Below are 15,696 nucleotides of genomic sequence, written 5' to 3'. Positions count from 1 at the left end.
CAATATTTTTCAAGAATAAAGTTTTAATGTTATAAGTTACAAAGTGGCATTTTACAAGATTAAAGTAAGATATTTTTGAAACAAAAGTCTGTTTACTAAGAAAAATAGAAACAACAAAAAAAACAGAACCAATCAGGTTTCTGTATGAGAGACAGAGCGCATTCTAAACAGTTACTTCAGCATTGGTTTCACAAATAAAGAAATACTAAGTCTTTTAGTGAGTCAGCATTATTTTTTATATGTATAAAGTCATTTAATAGAATTTGCAGGAAACCGAGCCTCTTCGGAGGAAGATTCTTGATCCATAAGGTGTGGATTTCTGGCGGATGGGCCGTTTACGCCACCGGCAGTATAAGTGCATTATAGCATAAGAATTCCTCTGACAAACTAAAACCTTATGGCATCACCATAAGGATCGATGGGTGCATTGATGGATTTAGTCAGCATGTAATGTGAATGGAGGCTTACACAACTTGATTTTCATAAAAGCATGGAGTCATCCTGGAAAATTACAAATTTTGAGTTTATTCTCGAAAAATGGTGACTTCTTTATCTTAATTTTATGAGTTTATTCTTGTAAAATCAAGATATTTTACAAGATTTTACAAATTAAAATGAGATTTTACAAATCCTTTATTCTCGTGAAAAATTGACTTTTGTGTCATGATCTTACGTCATACTTGTACATTTTCAACTTTTTTATCACAGTTATATGACTTTATTCTTTATTCTTTATCATTTTATGGTAGCCCTAGTACTTTGTCTCAATTTTACTGATTTCAGTATTACAAGTTGATGAAAAATAAATACCTAACTGTACCAATTCAAAGATTGGAGCCTTTACAAAGACCACATTTTTTTTTCTTTTAAGTATTTGAATTTGAATTGAAATTTTCTTTTGTGTCTTTGCCGGTTTTACTGGTGCAGCCTAGTATGGAGTTAATTCAGTCTCAATAATCAGAAATGCACACAACCGGTTTTACAAATGCACACGCTCCGATTCACAAATGTCATTTTATGCAAACGTGAAAAATAAATTCGGAAATACACACCCTGTGTTTCACAAACACACAGATTGTGTTTCACACATGCACACTAAATGTTTTACAAATGCACAATAAGTGTTTCTCACAAATGTGCACACTGTTTTTCACAAAAACATTTTAGAAATTCACAATAAATGTATCAGAAATGCACAGTAAGTGCTTCACAAACATGATTTTTAGTTACACATGTGATGTGAACTCACAGATCATTCGAACTGCAGAATGTGCATTCAAAATCCCGTTCTCGTTTGTGAATCTCCCCGTGTGTGTGAGAGATTTTTCTACGGTGAATATTGAGACTCATCTGACGGAGCGGGTCGACTAATCTCACCATTGGCTAGTGAATCTGTCAATCAAACTCATCGGCAAAGCAGGCGGGTTCGCTTTTAGCCAATCGAATGGCCCCTTACACTCCTCACTTTCAAAGTGACGAGGGAGGGAGCTGTTCAACACAGCAGTTGAAAGGACGCGGGCGGCAAACATGGCGGAGAGGTCTTCTGAACGGGATCAGTCTCAGCCCGTAAGTAATGCATTTATTTGATCATTCCCTCGTTGTACGTCCTGTAATGTTATTGACTACTAAGTTGAAGCGTTCTCCTTTGCCAAGTGACATGTGTGAATGCTTTATGAACACTGCAGCCGAGTCGTTTGCAGAGTACCCCCACCGCAAATTAGCTTAGCTTTGTTTTGCTTAGCCTGTGCAAGTTGTGGCTGCCTGTGAGTGTGAGTGAAGTTCAAGCCGGTGTCGGTTCAAGCTAGCGTCTATAGCCAATGATCTGTAGGTTCTTAACATGATTCAGATAGAACTAAGGGGAAAAGCATGCCGGATTTACAGCAGCAAAGAAAGTTTAATAAAAAGTATTGATTTGGAGACGGCGATTTGTTTAAACACTGATGCTATGCTATGCTAACTAGCTAGTTGTTCCGTGTGCTGCCTTTATGTAAACGCGATCCGGGTTAAAGTTAGACACACCATTTTCACAGCCCAGACTTTAAGACGGGGTGGACTGTGCAACAAAGTTAATTCATATGACATTCATGAAAACGGCATTTTTTAAATATAACAGACGTGAATCCACTGTTGAATGAAAGAAGCCTCATTAAGTTTCTAACGTTAGAACCCGTATTGTGCTGAAAAGCCCTGTGAGATTGTGTCAGAGTGACAGCCACTAAAATCCCCGTATCTTTACTTCCAATGACGTAATGACAAGAATCCCAAACATTATGTTTTTAGGCTGTTTTGTAGTCGATAAGTAGTCACAGAAAGGGTGGATGGGAGAAATCAGCTGTCAACAGTGATTAGAGTAGAAGTTACTGTAAGTATTACACACAGGCTTCCTGTGATCAGTGTCTTGTCTCTGATTTTTTTTTAAAGGTGTTCTTTACTACAAGCTCAAGTAATCATAGCAAGAGTGTTTTAAAAAATTCCCCTTTCATATATTTGAAAATTATGTAATTTAAGATCAGACAGCTAAATTATCTAATCCATGTTTGTTGTGTTTTTATTTATTCTCTAGGAATTACTGAAGCGTGACAGCGTGACAATCTTTTGTTCCTCGTGCCATCAGGCAATACGACTCTCTGGCAGGGCATCTTACAAGTAATTTCTTTTAATTTTACCCACTGATTTTCCAATTCTTTATCTTTTTTTATCAATCTTTTTATTTTGTGATATTTCTATTTGTAATGCATGTGTGTTTATGTGTTTTTTTAAGATGGCCATTTTAAAAAAATTTCCTCAGGGATTATTAAATACCTTTCTATTCTATTCTATTTCATATTTTATCATCCTATTGTATTACTGTTTTACCTGTCAATTGGGAATTTAGCATTTTTGCCCCTGTAAATATCTGTCAGTTGAAAGTATTTGTACTTGTATTCCATAGATCTTGTACCTGAAGATAGCAGACAACAACTGTGCAGACTTGGCCTTCTTCAGTGACGCTGTGAACGTTTATGGCTTTCCTCTGAGGTATTCATGTTATTCATAAAGAAATATTTTATTCACATATCAGGCAGTATAAGTACTTGGTTATTTGTACAAAAATAAAATTACTTTTTTTAGACTCCTCTCCATAAACAAAGGCAACTCTAAAACTCTTTCCCCTCATGAATAACATTTTACCCCCCCTTAACAGTCTCTCTCACCTCATTTTTTTCCCCAGTGATACATGTAACCCACTCCTGCAATTTTTTTAACCTAGAAATTTTACTTATTGGCATCATACATAAGAACATTACATTTTAAACTGATGTGTACCGTATTGGCGATGCATTTGTAATTATGTGTTTGAGACATGATTTTCATGTTATTGTCAAGGCCTGTTCACACCGGGACGAATTTCGCCGGCGATTTTCGCCGACGTTTAACGCCTCGTGACTAAACAAAGGGCACCAACGAGAGTGTGCACACCGACGCGAAAAAACGCGACGCGACAAAGCGTCAAAAAAAAAAAACGCCTCGGGTTCGTTTTTTTTTTTCGACGCGTCGCGTCGAAATCTACTCGACCAATGAGAATGGCGCTTTTGCTCACGTGTCTGGAGCTTCTGAAGTTACAGTAAAACACAACTTGGGGGCGCTCAAACACAAAACTGCCTTGCTGAGCACACATACCAGCGAAGAAGATAGACGCCAAGTAGCGTCTACACAGCCGCGAAGCAATAATGACGGACATTCTAAAATATCCCCGAACCAAGCACCAGTTGGCTACTGGTGCTTGAAATATTCATGTTTTCTTTGTTTGATTCTGACAAGCGTGTAAATACTTGCTCTCTTCTTCTGAGTGAAAAGCGACTTTAAGAAGCGTAAAGTTGCGCAGCGCCACCTTGTGTACAGGAGTATTTCTGTTTACATTAAGCGCCATCTAATGTCAGGGAATGAAATTGCATGTTCACTCCACTCATCGTCAGCGAAAATCGCCTGGGTGTGAACACAAAAAACGTGGCGAAAAACGCTGGCGAATAACGCCTGGCGAATATTCGTCCCGGTGTGTACGGGCCTTCAGGGTGAGAGGAGATCACGGAGGAGAAAATGTGGGCATAGCCGAGTTAATGCTCACAGTACGTACAACTGACACAAACGGCTTCATTGTGGGAAAAGTGTACACACAATCAACGGTGAGTTGAACCTAGTTTTAGAAGCTTTAATATATACACAGGGCTCCAGACTGCGTCCATTTGGTCGCATTTTGCGACCAAAATTTGAGAGTGTGCGACTGAATTTTACACCCAGTCGCACATGTGCTACCAGTAAATTTACCTCCTCCACCCTCCGTATTTTTTATACATTAAACATGAAAAGAGCACGTCAATGATCGATGAAATGAGAGATGAAATCATCAATGAGACGCGAGCGCACACGCACGCAGGCAGACACACACACTCGCGCGAATACTCATGAGACTGGAGCACACGCGAGCACACACTCGCGTTTCATTGAGTGATGCCTGAGGCGGCCAATGCGTGTGAGAAGAATAGGGAAAGTCACTGCAAGTGGCTAAAATATGTGGAGGGGCGGGGCCTAGAGATAATCGAGCGCGCGTAAACATCCGTGATCAGTGAACTACAAAAAACCCATCAGGACGCATGTCCCATAATGCATTGTTTTGTAGTCTGTAGGGCAGCTTTTAGTCAGTTCAATACTAAATTTCCAGCTGCGTTCGCTCTGATTGGTGTCTTGCTCTCACCCCTTTCTCGTGATATTTTTGTTTTGATTGACAGGTGATGTTGGAGCAAAAACAAAAATATACGTCACACACCAGGTGATCTGTGCAGTGTTGCGTCCATCTGGGTGATCTCAAACACGCTTATTGTGCATCTTGGCTGAACCTATTTGGTGTCACCAAGATGAATTTCCATCCTCTAATATTTACATACATTTAAGTATTGTTTGAAAATGTGAAATTACAAAAGGTTACTACGGTAATCACTTGTTACTAAAAACTTTTTTTATTCTAAATGTATGGTATTTTTTTTACTATTTTTACTTAGTTGTACTGTCGTGACAGCGATGGTGATGTCAGTTTACCTTCATGTTGCATCTTCAAAAGTGCAGAATAAAATATGACACTGAATTAGAAACAGCACATTGTAATTTCTGCATCTATTATTAAAGTATTTATTTGTGATACAGTGGAAATTAGTAGATTTGGTTAGAATGTTGATTTACGGTATGCGCCCCTAAATTTTCTGGTCGTGCCGCTAAAACTTTCAGTTAGGGGCCACTATGCTCCTAGTGAAAAAAGTTAGTCTGGAGCCCTGATACATAAAAGTGAATGATGTATTAAAAATAAATCTGACAATATAATATTTCTTTTTGCTTTTTTCCAAATACAGGATTGAGCTCCTCTGGTGTGATGTCTTCGTGAGTGTTACTGGTTTGTATTACAACATCCTGCTCTCTCCTGAGGACCAAGACTTGCTCAATATCAGTCACATCACGTATTCTGCTGCCATTACATTTTCCTACCACGCATTCAGGCCAGTTTGGATGTCTTTAGTGACGCGTGGGACAGCCATCCAATCAGGACGGAGCAAAGCATGACACCAAATCAGCTGTGGCAGTTGGGCTTGACCCAGAACCCTGTTTCTGATCCCCGGGTAAGTGCTTTATTTAATCTCACTGTACTGGACAACTGATTTGTGTGCAGTTTGACTAAAGTGGAAAGTATCAAGAAGAGTATCATGAAATCATAATGACTACAGTGAATTTTCATCGAAAATGAATGAAAAGTATTATTGTTGTGTGGTGCAAACTATTTCCCTAAATTGTTTGTTTGTAGGAAGAATAGCACATCTGCAAGTTCAAAATGCATCACAATGCATGGCCTTATGAGCCATCAGATGTACTAATGTCACTACTTTGTTAAGGTTCACTTATTTGCAAATTATAAACAGTTATGGAGATATGAGGTCTGCCTGCAAGCAACAATATAAGTTATTATTAGTCGGTCACTGTTCCTACATAATCTAAAACACAAAAAAAACAGTGCTGTTCATAAACAGTATCTTTTTTTTTTTTTTTTGTCAGGGTATGCTGGTTCCAGAGATTGAATGGGAGGAGAGTGGATCCATGACTGAACCTCATCCTGGGATTAATGTCCTGGTATAGGACAGTCCTCTTTTGGGTCCACAAATGTTGGAACTGAAAGACGACATCAATCCATTGTGGAATTCAGACCGTTTGGGAGTGTACCTACATCTTTACAGTCCAGTGTGTTTAGAACTTAATTTAGGCGACATAATTAGATACAGAAGAAGAGAGACTGAGGGGAGCAAGACAGAGTTCAAATCAATACTGCTGTATTGTTCAAGGGACTTCATTGTATGTAAGGATGTTATGAAAATTAGTTCCAGTTTAAATAAAATTCAAATCAGTAGAGATCCCACATTTGCTTAAATTTTGATGTTTTAATCTGTCCATGTTTTCTCTGAATTTTACTCTGCAATAAAGGGTGAATGTTTGCACTTTGTTGTTCTATGACCATCTTTTGTTGTGTAGTATTTAACCAGCTGTAAAACCCAGAGAGATGAGGATCTTTTTTGCAAGGGTGACCTGGCCAAGAGGTGTATATGTATATGGTTACAATATAAAATCAATGACATTTGAGTTATTAAAAAAATTAAATTAAGGTCAAGCAAAGTGACTTCGGGCTGAGCAGGGGATGTGTGTTGGGTATCTGTGATTGACAGTGAGATGAACTTGAGGTAATGTAGTCCCACTGCGTGGTACGGAGCAAAGTGATGCCAGTTTCTCCACAAAACCTGTGGAAGTTGAAGATTTTTCTCCTCCACCTTCATATGATCCAAACCGTGTCTGAGTGTTGAAATGACGCTAGCATGAAAGCTAAGAGAATAACGTACAAACAATCCAGAGTGAAATGTTCATTTTAAATCTCATGACCAGTACAGAGTTCGATGGATTCAATGTCAACTGCATTCAACCACTGTTGCCTTGCTTCCAGGTCCACTGAAAAGTTGCACAAGCCAGTAATTTTTGACCGACAAGCCATGCTAAGGCTAACACGCTAACGACCGACAGGTACAGAATCAAACATGGGCGGGGCTTTTGCCACCTGCAGAAAGCGTAGAGAAAGTGTAAGGGGCCATACGATTGGCTAAAAGCGAACCCGCCTGCTTTGCCGATGAGTTTGATTGACAGATTCACTAGCCAATGGTGAGATTAGTCGACCCGCTCCGTCAGATGAGTCTCAATATTCACCGTAGAAAAATCTCTCACACACACGGGGAGATTCACAAACGAGAACGGGATTTTGAATGCACAGTCTGCAGTTCGAATGATCTGTGAGTTCACATCACATGTGTAACTAAAAATCATGTTTGTGAAGCACTTACTGTGCATTTCTGATACATTTATTGTGAATTTCTAAAATGTTTTTGTGAAAAACAGTGTGCACATTTGTGAGAAACACTTATTGTGCATTTGTAAAACATTTAGTGTGCATGTGTGAAACACAATCTGTGTGTTTGTGAAACACAGGGTGTGTATTTCCGAATTTATTTTTCACGTTTGCATAAAATGACATTTGTGAATCGGAGCGTGTGCATTTGTAAAACCGGTTGTGTGCATTTCTGATTATTGAGACTGAATTAACTCCATAGCCTACCTGCTCAAAATGAAAGAACAGGCACAATGGGTTTAGAAAGTACCTCTTCAATTAAGATGCCTGCTGAATCACAGCACATTTGTGGGGCAGTCTGACATTTGGACATTACCGTTATCACGATGCACTCTTGTACCCAGGTGTTTCACCAAGCAGTGAGTCTTCCCACAGCTGTGTCTGAAATCCTGCACCACTGAGTTTTATTTTATTCCGGGTGAGTTGCAATATCTCCCTCTACTGGATCCAGGGCAGACATTAAATGCCTCCAAGGAGGTTACATGTCAGCAGTTACAAAGGGGGGAAGAAAAAAATAAAACCTAAAGGTGGTTAGGTGAAAGCATATGCTTCTAAAAAATAAATAGAAAGGAGAAAAAATGTATGACTCCACTGTGTTTTCCTTTTTTTTAAGCAATAACAAAGTTTTTACAAATGCAAAGGACTTATTTGGATATTGGGTCTATAATTAGAATGAATACAAATCCGAGGCAAGACTAACACATTTATAAAAAGTAACCAAACAAAATAAAAAATGTTTCTCTTGAATTTGGTATGTTTTTCACAGTAGTCCCTTTTCAAGATTTTTCAGGTTTTACACTAAATTCTCTACTCTTGTACATTTTTTTTTAAAGTCTGTGGTCTGTTTTCAAAGATTTAAAATAACTAAAGTTGTACATAAGCAAACTGTGGTCCTGAAGAATTTTAGGATTGTTTTTACACAGGAGGCTTTGTGCATCAAAAATGCATGTCTGTTGGTGACTTGCAGGTGTGTTCAGAAAAGTGTGCCTGTGAAAGTGTGAGGGTGGAGGCACAGGTAAACAGAGGGCCACTCAGCTGTGTTCACACTTAGTACTGCAGGGGTGCGGAAATGCCGTTCCTGGCAACATACATGTAACATGTGTGCCCGGCAGGTGATTTGCTACTCGGAAAGCGTGTGCCAGTGAGTCGCACCAGGCACCAGAGGGGAACCATGCCAATCTCCTGCCAACACTGTGGGGCTCATTCAGGGCAGAGAAATGGCTGTTTGCAGAAAGAAGTGGATGTCCTTCACAAATCCAAACACTTTTACAAATTGTGAAACACAAATTGAACATATTTTGATTTATTCTTTTTTTTTTTGTACAAGTTTCTTTAGTGTAAAGCTTTGTATTCGTCTCTAGTGTGTGTACCTACTTTAGTCAGGCACTTCCGGTGCATTGAGGTGAAACTCAACTGTTTTATGCCAACCTGCAAGGACAACTGTTGGTGCGTCAGTGTGCTTGTCTCTCTCAGCCTCATGTTGTGCACTAGCAGAGGAGTCTGCGTCTAGTTCCGTGCACGTCCCATGTTTTCATTACCACTAACAACCTTGAGGCGGCCTCGTCATTAGAGGGAATTATTTTCAATCCAATCACACATCAGTTACGCTACGCTAGACAGACCCGCAATCTGTCCTCATCTGATGTCTAAGATTTCTTGAATGTGTCCTGAATTGAAAAGGACATCAAGAGATGTCTGAGAACAAGAAACAAATATGTCCAAAAGTACTAAATCGTTGCATGTTTTTTTTTTTTTTTTACAGGTGTCAGAAGGCTAATCGACAAAGTTTTGTTTTAACAAATGTTCTCATTTTGTCTTTCTCCAGCAAGATGTTATCTGGCAGTGACCTTTAATAGAATCTTAACACAATCAGTAGAAATGTTTAGCTGCACCAGATGGATTCTTTTTGCCGTTTCTCCGGTCTAAACGCCTTCAGGATGTTAGCTCCAACATTCAATTTTCGAAAGACTGCCTTGTTTTTTCCATTTGTTAACCTTTACACCCCTTTATGTTATACAGAAAGGGGTGTAAAGGTTTTTGAAAACGGTTTAAAAAATATTGTGTTAATCACAATTGATTAATTAAAGACAAATTAGTGTGTTTTTTTAATTACATTCATTATGATTTTAAATCATGATTTTTAATCTATGACAATTGTCGTGTTCTGAAATATAAAACAAAGGTCCAACTGTTTACTTGCACAAACATTTTATATGAAGTGAAAACATCCCTCTTGGTGCAGCGTGCACCTGTCACCATTGTGGCATCATCAATGTGCAACTTTGTACTTCTTACCACAAGAAACCTAAATCAATGCCATGACACCACAACAAATATTATGTAAGCGATAAAGCCTGACGAGGTGTTCCTTATCTTAAACTAATGATGATAATGCTGAGGCCTGATTGCATCGGATCAAGTCCTTGAAGTCCATTCCTTTCTAATAATAAACACCTTGAAGGGGTGTTATCCCACTTATACCACGGTCACCTACAAAAGAAAAAATATGGAATCAGTTATTATTGCTTTAATCTTATTATTTTTAAGTGTAAATTGTTTTTCATAAAACATGGACTATTTGATAAGTGCATGTTGTCATAGTAACAGCGACAGAGCCTGCACCAATCTTGTTCTAGTGCAAAGGAATGTGGTATTCTAAATGTCACGTTAAGTGATAGAAAGCATACTTTCAGAGGGAAAGTTCACCTCTTCTCACTTGTTTTTGTACAGTCACAACAAAAAACAAAGTCTAAATTGTTCAATTCCTCTGGTGTCACCTCCTTCTTATATTCTATTCTCTTTTCAGCAGCATCCCAGGCTTCAAAATGATCAAATTCACCAGACAGATGCACACTATATTACCAAATGTATTCCTTTACATCACATATGTCAAAGTCAAGGCCCGCGGGCAGAATCCGGCCCGCGAAGGACTTATCTATGGCCCCCGGGATGATATTTGATTAGTATTAGAACCGGCCCGCAGGCTGTAGCCGCCCGCTGGTGTTTTGCACGCACCAATACTACGTTTCCCATAAAGCAACGGTAACCCGCGAACTCACTGCAGCGCAGCAAGCGCACCTCGGCTTCATCATTCATCCCCGACACAATGGCCGAGCTGCGCATCCAATCTGCTCAGACGCTCTCTATGTTTGGCAGCACATACCTGTGTGAACGACTGTTCTCTTTGATGAAGCTAAACAAAACATCACACAGGAGCCTTCTTACTGATCAGCACCTTCACTCAATCCTGAGGATTTCCTCAGCTCAGAGCCTTACCCCGAACATTGAACTTGTACAAAACATGAGACATCACCAAGTACAGGCTCATCCTCAGACAAGTGAGCATCACAGAGCATTAATGTATTTTTAGTTTTTAATTCAGTTAAATTTTTACATTTGTTTCTACAAGAAATGTGATTTTTCTTTGAAGGACGTATTGTTTTGTCTGTGTGCCATATATTTTTGTATTTTATTTTATTTATTTCTTTATTTATATTTATTTTTCAGTTAATGGACTCAGGGGAAATTGCAGTTAAGAGCCATGAGAAAGAATACAAATGATTTGATTTATTCTAAATTTTCTCATTTTACTTTTTGAAGCAGTAATTGGTAGGATAATAGAGCAGCATAATATTTATAATATTTATAGTGCATGTAGTGTCTTTATGCATTTATCTTGATATAAGGAACATATTTTGTTTTTGAAGGAAAATAGCTTTTTTGCTGTTTGCCTGTTGAAAATGTTTTCTCTTTAACTTACTGACAGAGCCATAAGAAAATATTACTTTATTCATTTAATATACAGGACATGTAATTTTTCTTTGAAGGCAGTTTGTTCTTGTCTGTGTGCCTGCTGAAAAATGTTTTCCCGATTATTCATTTAATCATTAAATGATACACAATGTTAGGTCTTGGTTCAATAAGCTACGTGCAACCATTTCAATATGTTTTAATAAACATTGAACCAGTCCGGCCCTCGGTTTATAGCCAATATGTTTTTTTGGCCCTCAGTGTATTTGACTTTGACATCCCTGCTTTACATGCTTCAACTCACATATGTGCCATTCCATTCCTAACCCATAGAGTTTTCAATGTTACATCGGCCCACCCTTTGCTAGAGATATCCAGCTCGACACCTCCTTCTTAACACGGCATCATTTATTTTTAAAGTTTAATGTTGCCCAGTAGTGATTCAAGTAGACTGCAGATCATGTGACCGATGGGAAGAAATACCAAATGCCTCAGCTTTGAGCAGCTGATCTGGTTTCTGCTGCATTGATCTGCCCTGTTTTGGAGAACATCGTCTCAGTTGTCTTTACAGGTTGGTTGTGGAGCTGGTTTTATATGGAATTATTTTTCTGCAGACTCTAAACTCTTTAGGGATCTTTTATTTTTACTAAAAATCAAATGGTTCCATATTTTGCTTCTTTTACCAGTATTGTCACTCGTTTTTTTTTACTTTAAGTTTTTGTGTTTCTGTAGGTTTTTGTTTTTCCCCATGATGTTCTCTCCGTCTCCCCCTTATACTCTGTTCAAATGCTGCTGCGCGTGTAACCCCTCCCCCCCAGTAAACATCCCTCACCCCCATTCATTCACGACCAACTCATCACTAGTGGAGATAAGTATGATCATAGTTGCCAATTGTATATCCAAGACCAATATTAGTATGCAACATATTTGCCACACCAAATACTTATCAATCCATTATCCAGATAAAATAACAATTACGCTCCTTTAATAAAACATTTCATAAAAAGACGAATATCGACAGAGCTTTAAAATCTTCTTGAAGTCATCATGTTTTGACTGCATGTAAGTTGGCTGTATTACTCACAGATAACTAGCAGATGTCACTATTTCTAACTGAAATGATCTGAGCAGAGTGTCAATCTCAGCCCAGTTGTGTCAAGGATGGTCAGTGCTTCACGAGACGTTGATTTGCCCATCGTTGCCTTTACCAGCTATTACATCTTCAACTCTTCTGGGAATGCTGTACACAATGTTGTGTTGATTGGATTTTTTAATTCCCACATATGCCACAGGTTTTAATACCACAGATGGCATCCTATGACAGTTCCACGCTGGAATTCACTGAGCTCCTGAGAGCGGCCCAGTCATTTTAAAAATGTTTGTAAAAACAGTATGCACGCCTGAGTGCTTGAGTTCTTACACCTGTGGCCAGGACAAAGATTAGGCCACCTGATCATCTGATTCTGACCATTTGGATGGGTGAGCAAATACTTTTTGTGATTAAATGCATGTCCACATCAGTATAATGGTGGGGCACCAAGAAAGGTCTTTTGGCTGGGTATGGTACTGTCCTGGAGAAAACCTGCGATCACATCCCAAGGCTTGCAATGAGCCAAATATCCAGTGTTGGCCCCCAGCCAAGACCCCGCCCCGTGCCCCGAAAATATAGGGTTATGTCAGGAAAGGCATGCAGCCTAAAAAAAAAGCCTGCCAAAGCACCTGTGCAAATCAATGAAAGCTAATTCGCTGTGGCGACCCCTGATGGGATATGCCCATAGTTGAATGACAATATAGGTATTAGGCTATTAATAAGTTTGTGATCAATATTTTTTGGATTCCTACTGTTTTTTGATGTGTTAAATTAGAGCTGATGTTTTTTTTTGTCTTTTTTGTCTAACCCTTGTGCTATCCTAGGCACTTTAACATTGGGATTTGGGTCATTTAGACCCACTAGATAGTGCGCTGAACCTTTTTTCTTCAAAGATTTGTGATCTTCACTGGTGTCCATGGATTACATGAAATCTTTCCACTTTTATCCACCTTTGTCATGGTAGGGATAACACGTCAATGTAAGGATAGCACAAGGGCTAATAACACCCCTCAGTGGTGTAAACGTAAAGGCTGGAAGTCTATAATAAACTTCATAAAGCCACTTTTGTTTGTGTTTTGATCTGTCACAAATATAAATTAAAATACCTTAGAATGAGGCTTTTCACAGGAAAGACTAGGTTAGATTAAAAAGAGATCAATGAGAATAATTAATTACAGGTTATGATTAATTAATCGCACACAAAAAATGAATTGCATGATAGCACTAGTTTTGATGAGGCAGGAGCTCGTATTAGAACTATACTGACAAAGTATGAACCACCTGATATTGTACACACTTCCTAGGCCAAAATAAAAAGCAATCTGAAAGCTCAACTAAATCAAAGACGACCCCACATATATTGTCTTTAACCCTTGTGCTATCTTAGATGATCCCACCCTTACATTGACGTGTTCTTCCTACAATGACAAAGGTGGAAAGATTTCATGTAATCCATGGACACCAGTGAGGTTCACAAATCAAAGGTTCAGAGCACTGTCTAGTGGGTCTAGATGACCCAACTCCCAATGGTAAAGTGCCTAGGATAGCACAAGGGTTTAAAGAGTGGAGCAGAAAGCTGTTTATAATCAATTAATGAGTAATGGAGTAGAATTTCAACTACTGTGCAACCTGTGTGAGTAATTGTTACTTTCTTTTAGTTTTTTTCCTTTCACTTCTTCACTTTGTGTGTTACATTGACATTTTATGTGAATATTTCCTTTTTTGTCCTAAATGTATAGCACAGGAAAACTTAACTTCATTTGACAATTATTTTAGTGAGCTACAGCTGGTTTTATTGTTTCTAAACTTGTTACATAAATTGACTTGTCACAATTTTTTTAAAACTTTTTTTTAGGCATTTCCTCCTTTTTTCCCTCCTTGATCTCTCATTCTGATTTAGGAATTCTTTCCTACTGCTTGTGTGCTCTCCTGCCAGTCCTCTGCGTTTCAGTTTCCTGCTGTCGGTGGTAGCTGTGCAGGTAGGGAATATGAATTACCTGGCAAGCAGATGCTGTTCTGCTTGGAGGACTGCTGTCAACATGGCAAGGATGGATGAAGAGAAACAGAAGAATGATAGAACGGACAGCTCTAGAAAGCCTACATTTATCCACTTCTCCCTTCATTTTTGCACGGCCTCTCCATGCCTCTCCTGAACCACAGACACCTTTTAAGAAAAATAAATAAATAAAACTGAAACCACAGTAAAATAATGAAGTTCCAAATAATTGGGTCAGGCATAGATCACAGAATCTTTTCTAATTACTGTAACTTGTGTATGGTTCACAGTAAAGAATAAAAAGGCAAGTTTATGTTTACTGACAGCCAAGTATTGCTTTTATTTAGTTCACTATATATAGGATAAAATAGTGAATGGTGTATATTCATATAGCCCTTTCCTACCCTCTAAGAAGGCTCAAAGAGCTTTACAGTCACAGTCCCATTCACACACACACTTATGACGGCTCAATTGACTTAACCCTTGTGCTATCCGAGGCACTTTCATCTAAGATAGCACAAGGGTTAAACTGGCATCAACCTATAACTACCAGGAACAATGTGGGGTTCAATGTCTTGCCCAAGGAAACTTCATCACCAATCCTGCAATCTTCTGATCAAAGGTCCATAGCTCTACATCTGTCTTCACCACAGCCCAAAATATTTAAGGTTTGTACAGAAACTTTTTTTGAGTTTCAGCATGGATCTCAACTTGTTGAGGATTTTTTTTTGAGAATTTGAAAAATGTAAAACATGCATTCTCTTGACTGTTATTATCAGAGAGTGAGATCACACAGATGTGACCAAAACACTGAAAGTGTATGTTTTTTTTAAAGGTCCAGGTGCAAAATCCCCCCAAAATGCATTACTTTTCCAACGTTTAACCCTTGTGCTATCCTATGACCCCACCCTTACATTGACGTGTTCTCCCTACCATGACAAAGGTGGATAAAGGTGAAGAGGATTTCATGCAATCCATGGAAACCAGTGAAGATCACAAATCATTGAAGAAAAACGTTCAGCGCACTGTCTTGTGGGGTCTAGATGACCCAACTCCCAATGTTAAAGTGCCTAGGAAAGCACAAGGGTTAAAGAATGCAAACTGGATGACACTGCTGACAGAGTAAAAAAACAGAAATCTGGCAGATTGTGTTTGTTAACAAAAAAATGGTTTTAACTTTGAAAAATCATTTAATTTTAACAGATAACCCAGTATTTATTTTTTAATGTTGCTTACCTGAGGTTTTCACTTGCATATCCTGCAAACTTTACATTAGTTCATTCCCTCTTTTTTGTTTCCAGATTTGCAAAAATTACAACAACAGTCTTGACTTCATACTTCTACACTTGGATAAACTTTTACAATGCCTCTACAACAGTGGTCAAGATGAGAGGG

The 15,696-nt window shown here is 38.6% G+C and overlaps 1 protein-coding gene across 10 annotated transcripts; it reads left to right on the top strand.

Annotated features, from left to right (window-relative positions):
- Positions 1-952: 952 nt before the first annotated feature.
- LOC144988846 (uncharacterized) lies at positions 953-6,512 on the top strand. Of its 10 annotated transcripts, none has more exons than XR_013652898.1 (6): positions 960-1,566; positions 2,564-2,646; positions 2,933-3,018; positions 5,382-5,422; positions 5,546-5,645; positions 6,076-6,512. XR_013652898.1 is itself a non-coding variant. In XM_078939922.1 (5 exons), the coding sequence occupies exons 1-5, from the start codon at positions 1,528-1,530 to the stop codon at positions 6,154-6,156; spliced, it is 354 nt and encodes a 117-aa protein (XP_078796048.1). In that variant the 5' UTR covers positions 953-1,527; the 3' UTR covers positions 6,157-6,512. The 10 variants fall into 10 exon arrangements, 1 of the variants encoding a protein (XP_078796048.1); XR_013652897.1 differs by having other exon boundaries at positions 961-1,566; positions 5,382-5,409; XR_013652893.1 differs by adding an exon at positions 4,052-4,163 and having other exon boundaries at positions 978-1,566; positions 2,948-3,018; positions 5,382-5,645.
- Positions 6,513-15,696: the final 9,184 nt, after the last annotated feature.

This window comes from Oryzias latipes, chromosome 21, assembly GCF_053564925.1.
Source record: "Oryzias latipes strain Hd-rR chromosome 21, Olatipes_Hd-rR_3.1".
NCBI classification, from domain to species: Eukaryota; Metazoa; Chordata; class Actinopteri; order Beloniformes; family Adrianichthyidae; genus Oryzias; species Oryzias latipes.
Note: the sequence above shows the minus strand (reverse complement) of the source record. Positions and strands in the feature narration are given on the sequence as shown.